This window comes from Bos mutus, chromosome X (assembly GCF_027580195.1).
Source record: "Bos mutus isolate GX-2022 chromosome X, NWIPB_WYAK_1.1, whole genome shotgun sequence".
Classification (NCBI taxonomy): Eukaryota; Metazoa; Chordata; class Mammalia; order Artiodactyla; family Bovidae; genus Bos; species Bos mutus.
Genome location: NC_091646.1, coordinates 120464358 through 120477235, shown reverse-complemented (window position 1 = coordinate 120477235; position 12878 = coordinate 120464358). Strand labels below are relative to the sequence as shown.

Genomic DNA, 12878 nt, shown 5'->3' with positions numbered 1-12878 from the left:
GTTTTCTAGAAGACTTAGAATTCTTCCTGGAAGGGAGTTTTTGAGTGATAAGAGCTGTTGGAAATTGCTTCTGAAAACAGAGAAAAGAAAAATTAACATGTTTAGTTTACTTTTTTTCTTGGCCTTGCCATGCAGCTTGCTGGCTCTTAGTTCCCTGACCAGGGATGGAACCCGGGCCCCCTGCAGTGGAAGCACAGAGTCCCAACCACTAGACCATCAGGGAAGTCACTGACGTGCTTAGAGACTTGTTTCCACATTGGTCTTCCTCTTCTCTCACTTGCTCAGCTGGGACCCATCTCCATGTTGCCTAAGATCTTGGTCCTCAGTCACCTTTTTTTTTTGGTCTCCATTCCCCTCCCCACCCCCCGCCCCCTTGCAACTTTTCCTCTTTCATTATTTTTGCTTTTAATCAGATGAGGTCAGTGCTTGTCCCCACCTTCTGGCATTCTCCGTGTTCCTGCAGTTCTCTGGTGGAAGATTCTTTGCTAGAACCACCTAGCTGGTTAATAGGTGGCATTTCTCTATCATTCTTTGACCCCTAGCTCCTCTCCTTTGTGTGGCAGATTGGGGTGGGGGGTGATCAGCTAGTTCAGGAGTACATGAGTTAGTGGTATCCCTGGCCTGAACTTGATTTTGAGGCCATTTAAGGGCTGAAGGTGAAAATTAACTAGTTGTATTTATCTTTTTAAATCCAAGCACACTGCTTGTATTCTCTGAACAGAATTCTTCATCTTATTTAGTATTATTATTCAAATGTTTCTTTAACCACACCTTATAGTGAGATAAGTGATTTTAGAACTTTCCTGATGGTTCTATGGCTTAGGACTCCTTGCTTCCAATGCAGGGAGCCCAATTTGATCACTAGTCAGGGAATTAGATCCCTCATGCCCCAACTAAGACTGGCATAGCCAAATATTTTAAAAAAGAAGTGATTTTATATCAAATGTGCACGTAACATATCTGCATATATACAAATATACATGTCTAATTGAAGGAAAAGTTTCTTCAGATAATTCTTATGCATGTTTGATACACTATTTTTATTTCATAAAAAAGCTGGCCAGACACACTGAATTAGAGGTTAAAGCTTTTCCTGTAAGGAGCTCCTTTTTTTTTTTTAAAACAACTCTAAAAATGTAAGAACCATATTTAATCTGCATGCTTCACAAAACATGCCAAGGGCTGGATCTGACTTGCAGGCCGCTAACTCAATGAATGTAGCCACCACCTGCCTGCAGTCAGAAAAACACGGCTCTGTTTTGAACTCCGAGGGAAATTGGGAGAACCAAGTTTGCTCTGCCCCACCCTTCCATCCTTTTAAGGAGGGATCAGTCACTGCTGAGGAACCTTCTTAAAAATCAGATTCACAGGACTTCCTGCTGAATCACTTTCTGGGCCAAATAACCTGTTTGAAAACCTTAGCACTTGATGATTCTGTCTAAAATCTTGCCTAAATGATTGGCCTCCCTGCCCCCATGAAGAGGCTCTAATAAGAAAGCCACAGGGTAATTATGTTATTTTGGGGAAAAAAGAGCAGTGGTTTTGCCTTTTAACTGGGTTGGTGCCTTTTTTCTTTGGAGTGCCATGATACCGTTCCTAACCTTACAATTATGCTCTCCTCTGTAGCTTTGCCAATTTGAGAATCTACCCGCATGGATTGGTGTTGCTGGATCTTCAGAGCTACGATGGCGACGCACAAGGCAAAGAAGTCGATAGTGTCAGTTTTCTACTTTTATTTACTCAAGTATTTAAGGATCACAAAAACAGCTCAGTTCAATAATAAAATCATTTTCACCTAATTGCTGACTTCCCAGTTAATTTTAAACTTGGCTGCCTTCAGATAAGTGATTTTAGAAGAAAAATAATTGTTCCTCAAGTGATTTTTAGTAACCTGGTTCTCATCTTTCCCTTGACCATTTGAATACAGAGTAAATGACTTGACTTTGCACTGGAGGGAATGTAAACCTTTAACCAGGATATCAATAGCTGCAATATCCTTAGCCTTCCTTTTGATACTGTTGATACCATAGGCTGAAGTGAGATTGGCACTGGGAGGGATAGATGACAGGGGAGTGTGGAATTGGGCCAGGCCCGCAGGCTGCTGGAGAGTTGGGGGAGGACAAGTATATCTGGACACCTGCCAGAGTGACAGCTCTGTCAACATGACCTTGACCTCCTGGTCTGTAATTTAGCCCTTCTACTCAGCTTATTTGATAAGCCCATTGATTTCTTTTCTTGTTATTGCAGCTTTTGAACAAAGTAGAAGAAAGAATGAAAGAATTGAGTCAGGACAGTACTGAGCGGGTAAAGCGGTAAGTCCACTCCTGAATATTCTTTTATATTTGGTTAATTGATAAAATGGGCTTCCTTGGTGGCTCAGATGATAAAGAATCTGCCTGCCAATGCAGGAGATGTGGGTTTGATCTCTGGGTGGGGAAGATCCCCTGGAGAAGGGCATGACAGCCTACTCCAGTATTCTTGCCTGGAGAATCCTGTGGACAGAGGAGCCTGGCAGGCTACAGTATATGAGGTCACAGAGAGTTGGACACGACTGAGTGACTAAACAACAATCAAAACAATCAATAAAATAATCGCAATGGTGGTATTATCCCTGAGCAGTGTCTATGTAAGATGTGGAAGAAATCAGTCAACTTCTGCTTCTGGCCACTTGATAGGCTAATGTAGATGGCCCTGATGGCAGAAGACTAACTGTGTGTGTGTGTGTGTGAGAGAGAGAGAGAGAGAGAGAGAGATGCTAGATAAAATGGAACAGGGGCAGAAGAATGTACAGTGATCCCAAGGGGTGAAACTGTAATGCAGAGAATCAGATGGGGCTGGCACCTCAAAGAGGAGCTAGAAAACTCCTCAACCGTGTCTAGTGAAGAGAAAAAAATCATCTATCTTTCCTCAGAGTTCTGGGCCCCACAGTATAATTAAGCAGTTTTAAGAGATTTTGACAGGATGGGATGATAGAAAATATGCCTCAGTGCTTTCAGGTAGGATGATATTGACATTGCAAGAACATCAGAGCCAACCCACCTTGAGCACCCCCAGTGGGTTCTTTTCAGTTGATGACAAAGACCATTAAGCTTTTGTTGAGGAGTGCAGCTACTATGCCACCTGTGTCTGTTTAAAACTAAGTTAATAAAAAAACCAAAAACAGTTCATTTCCTTACTCCCCTCTTGTCACTAGCTAATGGCTAGTGACTGCCATATTGGACAACACAGAGAAATGTTCTGTTGGACAGCACAGATGTATGTGCTGGTGGTGTCAGATGTTAGAAGAGCTTTGATAGAAGTAAAGTTTTGGCATTCTTTGGGAGGGGTGGTGGCTCAGAGGTTAAAGTGTCTGCCTGCAATGCGGGAGACCCGGGTTCAATCCCTGGGTTGGGAAGATCCCCTGGAGAAGGACATGGCAACTCACTCCAGTATTCTTGCCTGGGAAATCCCATGGACAGAGGAGCCTGGTGGCCTATATTCCATGGAATCGCAAAGAGTCATACACGACTGAGCAACTTCACTTCACTTCAGAGTCTGTCAGGTCCTGGGAATTAAGAATGTGAATTAATCATGGCTGCACAATAAGTTATTCTGAGCGGTTTGGCCTTGTTCTCCCTGGGTGGTTGCTTATTGGACCCCCCAAAATGGGTCTGTCCCTGGACAGCAAGGAGTTCAAACCAGTCAGTCCTGGTAATCAGTCCTGAATATTCATTGGAAGGACTGATGCTGAAGTTCCAATACTTTGGCCACCTGATGTGAAGAGCCGGCTCATTGGAAAAGACCCTGATACTGGGAAAGATTGAAGGCAGGAGGAGAAGGGGACAACAGAGGATGAGATGGTTGGATGGCATCACTGACTTGATGTACATGAGTTTGAGCAAGCTCCGGGAGATGTTGATAGACAGGGAAGCCTGGCGTGCCACAGTCCATGGGGTTGCAAAGAGTCAGACAGGACTTAGCAACTGAACAACAGTAACAGCTTGCTCATAAAGGCAAATACATAGATGTAGTAACACAGAGAGACTTGATTAAGGTCAGACCATCACTGTTAGAAGTGACCAGAATACAGACTTCTCCAGTTCAAGGCATTTTCCACAAGAGGGAATCCTTACTGGCTGTTTAAGGATGTTTAAGTACTTAATGGTTCATCCTGCTAAATTTGATCAGCCTGGAGGAAAGCCCCAGGACAGGTGTAAAATAATTAGAAACTTGTTTAACCACCAACTTGAATACAAGGCAGGAAACTGCATGTGAAGAGAGCAGGACCACAGGACACAGTATAGAACTTGGCCACTTGACTGAAATCTGTTAGAGCAGCCAGACTTATTTACCCCCCAAGTTCAGTTTATGTATCCTGAGGCCCTTCCTGGTCCTCAAGTAACTTGTCCACACCCACACTCTTTTCTGAAATTTCCCTCTTTTCCTGTTTGCAAAGTTTACCTAATCTTTCCGGAGTTGATCCATCAGAATTGAACGGGTTCCCACTGTGTCTTTAGTTGGGTGATAATGAATTGGCCAACATCAAAATGCCAGATTTTTGTTTTTATTGGGGTTACTTCTAGGGGTGAATGAATAGATGAAATGCGTTTATGGGCCTCAGCACTCATGAAATCTGGTTCCTGTGTGGTTGTGGTGTGGGAATTTTTGAAGTGAGAGTGCAGTTACATTTCCGATTTCAGTTCAAAACACAGCACAGGCCTTGTTTTTCCTTGTCACTGTTTTTACATCTTTTTATAAAATCAGGGTGGAGGGCGCAGGAAGTTATTGGGAATACTTTGTCGTAGGCCCTTTGTTTTTGGCCTCAAAAGGACAAAAATGTTGCCGCTTTGCTGTCTGAGGAATGACATTGTTAAAGACTGAATCATTAACATCGGAAATGATTACTCCCCTGTGGGCAGCATACCTTTAATTTCTCCTACCTGATGAGAATTTCAGTCTTTACAAACTTCTCAAAGATGTCCTTGTGTGCATCCCTTGATGGGAACCAGGACTGTACCCCAAGGCTGCCCTCTTGTTTCTTCTGACTGTTCTTCCTCTGTGTCCATATCCCCTCACTTCTCTGATTAGCATGTGTTTGAACCTGCTCCCTGGAACTCATGGTAGATCCTGGAGGCTGAAGGAAGCCTATTTCCTGTAGTCAAGAAATGGAGGGACAAAGAAAGACTTTTGTGCTTAGGAGCCCCCAGGGTCCTGCTGGGTATCATAGAATGAGTAATTCATCAAGGTGTAGTCATCCTTAAAGATCCTTGCTTCTTTGAATCTCTTTAAAAACTACTGTGTTGCAATAAAGCACTCTACCTGCACCTAAGGCACCATTGACACATGTGAGAATGGACATTGTTTACTTTGGTTTTGTGCAAGAGTTCAGTAGCTGCCAATAGCTGGCTGGCTGTCAACCCCGAGGGGTGGGTTTCCTCCCCCGAAAGCCCTTGAGTTGCTGTTGCTTTCATCCAGTGTCACCTGGGCTCGTTCTCCCACCACTCATCAGCCAGGGGTGGAAGAGGCTTCTCCCGAGTCCTGTTTGCCTGCTCTCAGGGGTTGTCCTGCTGGGGCAACGACATTTTCCAAGAAAAACCACTTAGCTGTCTAATTCCAACAGCTGCATTTGTTCTAGAAGATGAAGAAGTGGTTAAATCAGGAGTTGGGATTAAATGATAGTTTATGGAAACTTGCTTTGTAAATTCAGTGCCTTTGACAGATATTAGTATTTCCTCATGGGGCTTCCCAGATGGTGCTAGTGGTAAAGAACTCGCTTGCCAGTGCAGGAGATGTGAGAGATGGTGGGTTCGATCCGTGGGTCAGAAAGATCCCCTGGAGAAGGGAGTGGCAACCCACTCCAGGATTCTTTGCTGGAGAATTCCGTGGACAGAGGAGCCTGGTGGGCTACAGTCCATGGGGTTGCACAGAGTAGGACATGACTGATGAGACTTAGCACGCATGCAATATTTCTTCATTGAAAGCCTTGTTAACCTGTAACAGGTTCAGACTGTATTCTTGGAAACAAGTGAGCAGGGAGAGCAAAGAGTTTTGAGAGCAAGTTGGAGGTAGCCCAGCATTTTAGGTACCTGGGGTTTGCTTACTGTGAACCCCACTGTATTTGAGGACACAGAACTTGCACGTGGTTGTGTTGTGTGTGCAGGGAGCTCTGTTTGTGTTCCTCTTCATTTGCCAAGCCCCCTTTTAAGTCTGGTTTTCCCTGTCATGTAGTGACCTCTGCTGGCAGTTTCTAGTATACTCACTCTGTGTAAGACACTCAGGATTTACAAAAAGGACTGCATGAGAAAATCATCAGTTGGCAGACATTCTCATAATAATTGGTTCAGGCAAGAATCTCCTAGATGCCACTGCTGAAGGTGTGTCGAGATCAGAAACTTGACCTGGTTTTCTTGACTCGGATTTCATGGACTTGCCCCCAGCATCCCCCGCCCCCCTGCCCCACACACACCCTGCTTCATAATTACAAAGGGACAGAAGGTACCTTTGCAAATGGAGGGATCTTGGGGGCACTGGCTTTAACCACATGGTCACACTTAACGTTACCAATTAGGACAGGCATACATCTCAGTGTCCCTGATGTGATGGTTGCATAATGTGCCAATGTGACCCTACTGAAGAGATCTTCAGGCAAACCCACCTGAGGGATTTTCTGTAGAGCACCTGGTCTGGACTTTGCTGAGATGTGAAAGTCATGAAACACACGGGGAAGGGATGACAGTGACAACTATCTATTTTAGATGAAATGAGGGTAAAAAAGCAAAATACAGTATGTGATTCTTATTCAAAAGTAGAATAGTTATGAAGGAGATAGTTGGGGCAGTTGGGAACACTTAACATGGATTCTGAGCTAGGTGATGGTATTACATGTGTGTGCACTTGGATGAATGTGCTAGTGGCAAAGTGGTGATGCAGACATTCTTGGGAGTCCTTCCTGCTAGAGTATTTGGGCGTGAAGCATGTCTCTAGTGGCCATTTTCTCCTTCAACTTTTTTTTTTTTTTTTTTTTAGGGAAAATTTATAGTATTATAGAAAGGTTTTTTTAAAAAGTAAATTCTTGGGACTTTGCTGGTGGTCCAGTGGCTGAGACTCCAAGCTCCCTATGCAGGAGGCCCAGGTTTGACGCCTGGTCAGGGAACTGGGTCGCACATGCTGCGATTAAGAGTTTGCATGCTGCAACTAACGATTATGCATGCTGCAACTAAGACCTGCCACGGCCAAATAAATCCATTTTTTTGCAGAGGTGCTTTTTACATTGTTTGTTTGTTGATTTTGGGCATGCCTGGTCTTTGTTGCTGCCCAAGCTCTTCTCTAGTTGTGGCAAGTGGAGGCTACCCTCTAGTGCTGTGAGGGCTTCCTCCTTCTCTTCTTGGGGAGCATGGACTTCAGTAGTTGCTGAAAGTATGTGGGCTCAGTAGTTATGGTTCTTGGGCTCTAAAGCTCAGGCTCCAGTATTCTTGCCTGGAAAATCCCACGGACAGGGGAGCCTGGTGGGCTGCAGCCCATGGAGTCACAGAGTTGGATGTGAGTTGGCAGCTGAGCGCACAAATGGAGCACAGGCTCAGCAGTTGTTGTGAATGGGCTTAGTTGCTCCGTGGCTTGTGGCATCTTCTGGACCAGGGATCGAACCTGTGTCTTCTCCATGGGCCGGCGGATTCTAACCAGGGAAGCCCCAAGTTAATTCCTAATATACAACAGTGTTGAAATTTGGTAGTGGCCGTTCTTACATAGCCCTCAAAGTTGAAGTTTTAGGTTGGTTGTATACTATTTAGGAGTTTGTCTGAGGCTTTGTGGCTCCATGTGGACCATTCTTGTTCCTAGGTCTTCTTTTAAGGCAGCCTCACCTAAGCAGTTTGTTGTAAGGCTCATTCCTGTTTTCCTTCTTTCCCTTTTTTTTTCCAGATTACCACCCATAGTTCGAGGAGGGGCCATTGACAGATACTGGCCCACTGCGGATGGTCGCCTGGTTGAGTACGACATAGATAAAGTGGTGTATGACGAAGACTCACCTTACCAGAACATTAAAATTTTACACTCAAAGCAATTTGGGAATATTCTCATCCTCAGTGGGGATGTTAGTAAGTATTCCATCTCTACCCCAATCACATAACAAAGTGACAATCTTAGATTGTGTTTTCCTGACATACCACCATTGTGGGTTTGTCCAGGTGTGTCGTTGGGCACTGCTGGTTATTTTTGTGTGTGTTTGGTTTTTGAGATGAATATTTACATTAGATTTACCTGTGGCTTGTCTGAGTTTTCATATTTTATAGTAGAGCCATGAAAACTTTGTCTTGATACTCTTTTTTATGTATACATAGATATACAATACATATTTATTAACATTCTCTTATAGGTTATTGTGAAGATATTGAGTCTAGTTCCCTGTGATATACAGAAGATCCTTGCTGGTTATTTTATATTAATTGCTTGTTTATAAGGGAGTCTTTTTGTTGTGGAAAATTTCAAACCAAAGTAGACAGAACAGTAAGATGAACCCACATATACTCACCTTTGAGTGTCAACAATGATCGACTCCTGGCCAGTCTTGTTTCCTTTAAACTCCAGCCACTTTTCTCCCTCTCATATTCTTTTGAAGCAACTCTGCTGTTATATTTCATCTGGAAATATGTAATTGCTTTTTAATTATCATATCAGAACAGGCTAAAGACTGAATTTTCTTCTAAACTAAACTATATATGCGTATAATCTATGTAGGTAACATGTTGGGTGTTAGACGAGTAGGGATGAAGAAAAGTCCACAATCCAAAAGGAAAAAAAAAAAAAACATCAAAACCCTCGATATTACTGAGTTTTTAAAGACTGAAAAGGAAAATGTCTGAATTTTCTAGATTCTAGCAGTTTCTGGAATGATAAGTCAGGTGCTCTGAGGCTGTGGTTAAGTCACCATTTTGGATGTTTCTCCTCCCTAGATTTGGCGGAAAGTGATTTGGCGTATACCCGGGCCATCATGGGCAGTGGCAAAGAAGATTACAGTGGCAAAGATGTACTGATTCTGGGAGGTGGAGACGGGGGCATATTATGTGAAATAGTCAAACTGAAACCAAAGATGGTGACTATGGTAGAGATATCCTTTGCTGTATAAGAGATTAAGTTTGGTGGACTTTGTTCTCTTCCTCCTTTTTTGTCTTAATACTACAGGCAATGTTATGATTACTTTGAACAAAGATTTCAACTTAGTACCAGTAGCCTTTTTATATGGCTACCAACAGGCCACCAACAAAGCAGCAGAATTGAGAATGAAAGAGCAGGCAACCTTTGCACCGTGTCGATTGCCCAGCAGTTGCTGAGATAGCTTCTCCATTAGAAGGAAATTCAGTGCCTTTTGAGTGTCCTTGGTGCCCAAATGAAGTCATTGTCCCATTCATCATTTTTTTAAACTTTATGATACCCAAATTAGTGTGAAAAATGTTATGTTCATCTTTACTTTTTAAAAACGTATTTCAGAATTCTTTGACATGTTCAAATACAGGGGAAATTTCTCCTTAACCTATTTTGAACATTGACCAAATGGTGATTGACGGATGTAAGAAATACATGCGAAAAACGTGTGGTGATGTCTTAGACAATCTTAAAGGAGACTGCTATCAGGTAATTATTTTTATCAGATAAATGTTTTTATATTAAGTCAGGTGATGATATGATGTTGTTGATCACAACTGTGCCTTCTTAAAACAGCTTTAAGTGTAATTGGTTAAGGAGACAAATAATTGGGACTTCCCTGGTGGTCCAGTGGCTAAAGATTCCAAACTCCCAATGCAGGGGGCCTGGGTGTGATCCCTGGTCAGGGAACTAGATCCCACATGCCCCAATTAAGACCCATTGCAGCCAAATAAATTAATAAATAATATTTCTTTAAAAGAAGAAAATTAAGATGATGAATGATCTTGTAGGGGAGGAAAAAGTTTCCTTCTATCCTTCCAATGCTTGCCTGAGACCCCTTGTAATAGAAGACTAACAAGAGGAAAAACAAGTTCATTAATGTTTTACACTCATGTATACATGGAAGATACACAGGAAAATGAGCAACTCAGAGGTAGCTTTAGAGTTTAGACTAAAATACGATCCTAACAGGGAAAGGGGGACGTAGGTGTCTTAGGTGAGAGTAGGTAACTTAGGAAAAATAGATAGGGCCTTTAGAAGAGTAGGAAAAGAGGTGTGATACTTCATAACAAAGTTTGGGTGTGGTGTCAGCCTCTTCTGCTGTGATAAGAGGCCATCTTCCCTGGTTGAATCCCTCGGGGAGGGATCTATGATACTTTAGTTCCTTTTGGGGGCTCTGTCTTTAGGTAGATAAAGGGAGTTAAGAGGCCATCTTCCCTGGTTGAGTCCCTCGGGGAGGGATCTATGATACTTTAGTTTCTTTTGGGGGCTCTGTCTTTAGGTAGATAAAGGGGAGTTAAGAGGTCATCTTCCCTGGTTGAATCCCTCGGGGAGGGATTTATGATACTTTAGTTCCTTTTGGGGGCTCTGTCTTTAGGTAGATAAAGGGAGTTAAGAGGTCATCTTCCCTGGTTGAGTCCCTCGGGGAGGGATCTATGATACTTTAGTTTCTTTTGGGGGCTCTGTCTTTAGGTAGATAAAGGGGAGTTAAGAGGTCATCTTCCCTGGTTGAATCCCTCGGGGAGGGATTTATGATACTTTAGTTCCTTTTGGGGGCTCTGTCTTTAGGTAGATAAAGGGGAGTTAAGAGGTCATCTTCTCTGGTTAAATCCCTCGGGGAGGGATCTATGATACTTTAGTTCCTTTTGGGGGCTCTGTCTTTAGGTAGATAAAGGGGAGTTCAGAGAAAGCCTCTCTACATTTACTGTTTTGAGATAGCCTGTTCTGCTGCCCTTTATTCTCTTATGTGAGTTCTATATATATTTGTATCCAGGGAAAGTGTGTACATCTAATGAAGAAAAAGCCAATTCCAGATGCTTTGAATTTAATAGCATGAATACATTCTTATATAAAAGATATCTTGTACCTTTTAAACATTATTTCTTTATTTTTGGCAATGCTGGGTCTTTGTTGCTTTAAGCGGGCTTTCTCTCATTGCAGTGAGCAGGGGCCACTCTCTAGTTGAGGAGCACAGGTTTCTTATTGCGGTGGCTTCTCTTGTTGTGGAGCACAGGTTCTAGGCGCGTGGGCTCAGTAGCTGTGGCTTGTGCACAGGCTTATTTGCTCCATGGCATGTAGAATCTTCCCGGACCAGGGATCGAGCACGTATCCTCTGCATTGACAGGCAGATTCTTACCCGCTGCACCACCAGGGAAGTCCTCATGTGCCTTTGTATGACCTGGTAACCCCTACCTTTTGCCTATCTTAGCGTGAGTCTGTTTCTGAGTCTTTGAGAAGGGATTTACACATTTAGAGAGTGTAGATGATTAAAATGTTTGGCGTGGGAATATTTGCTTCTTGCTAAGTAAAGTGAAAGTGAAAAATCACTCAGTTGTGTCTGACTCTTGTGACCCCATGGACTATACAGTCCATGGAATTCTCCAGGCCAGAATACTGGAGTGGGTAGCCTTTCCTTTCTCCAGGGGATCTTCCCAACCCAGGGATCGAACCCAAGCCTCCCTCATTGCAGGCGGATTCTTTACCAGCTGAGCCACCAGGGAAGCCAAGTTCCTAAATTCTACTGTGCTTGTAAGTTGACCAATCATTACAGTTTGTAGGATACATTTTGTATTGTATTTTGAGTATCCAAATATCAGTGCCCATACCCACATTATTTGGTAGAGCAAGATAGCTAAGCAAATGCATATTTTTATTTGACTAGAATCTTAAATATGTATCTCTAGTTTTATAAACAGTTTAGATGAGTGCTTTAATTTGTTACACAAATTACTTACTCCTACCCATGTTCTCTAAGGTGTGTGTCCAAATTTGATTTCATGGTACACTCATATTATTTTTTTTAAGCTGAGAGAGAAATTATATCTGTGTTAAAATGCAGTTGTGATAGTTTTATGGGCAAAAGGGAAAGATACATATTTCACTTAGACTATTGTAAAGTTTAAAAAGGGAGGGATGATGCAGCAGTTCTAATCCTCGGTGTTTATTTGAAGGAAAGGGAAACACTAATTCAAAAAGATATGTGCACCTCCATATTTATTGCAGCATTATTTATAATAGCCAAGATATGGAAGCAACCTAACTGTCCATTAACAGATGAATGGATAAAGAAGATGTGGTGTATATTACACAGTGGAATCCTACTCAACCATAAAAAAAAAAAGAAAAAAAATGAAATCTTGATATTTGTGACAATTTGGATGGACCTTGATGGTATTATTTTCAATTAGCATAAAGTCTGACAGAGAAAGAAAAATACTGTATGATTTCACTCATGTGGAATATAAAAAATGTTTTAATAAAGGAACAAACCAAACCAAATAAAAATACATGGATCCAGGGAACAGAGTAGTATTTCCCAGAAGGGCAAAGGGTAGGGGAGGCTGAAATGTGTAAAGGCGACCAACTGTCTGGTAATGGATGGAAATGATACTTTCGGTGGTGAGCGTACTGTAGTACACACGAAAGTTAAACTATAATGCTGTGCAACATGGAAAGGAAGAGGGCGGGTTTAGGTTCTTCAGAGCATGGCAGCCTTTTCACGATGACTAAAATATCTGCAAATTTTATAATTTGTTTATAAATATTTGCATTGTGAGCCAGACCCTCTGCTTAAGTGTTTTAAAATTTAATCCTCAAAGCCTTATGTGGCTGCTGCTTTCTGTTTTGTAGATGAAGACTGTAAGTCGAAGAGTTCAAAGGGCAATTTATTCAAGGTTATAGGGTAACTTTAGAGGAATGTTTCGAATTCATGTCTCCCTGACTCCTTAGGTTGACTTACTTATATGGATTAAGAAAAAAAT

The 12878-nt window shown here is 42.3% G+C and overlaps 1 protein-coding gene across 2 annotated transcripts in view; it reads left to right on the top strand.

Annotated features, from left to right (window-relative positions):
- Positions 1-12878, top strand: part of SMS (spermine synthase) — a 50834-nt gene that overhangs the window by 22012 nt on the left and 15944 nt on the right. For both annotated transcript variants that reach the window (XM_070365623.1, XM_070365624.1), the window contains exons 3-7: positions 1627-1717; positions 2248-2312; positions 7897-8072; positions 8928-9084; positions 9519-9606. In XM_070365623.1, the coding sequence (XP_070221724.1) occupies positions 1627-1717; positions 2248-2312; positions 7897-8072; positions 8928-9084; positions 9519-9606 (577 nt within the window). The remainder of the gene's footprint in view (positions 1-1626; positions 1718-2247; positions 2313-7896; positions 8073-8927; positions 9085-9518; positions 9607-12878) is intronic.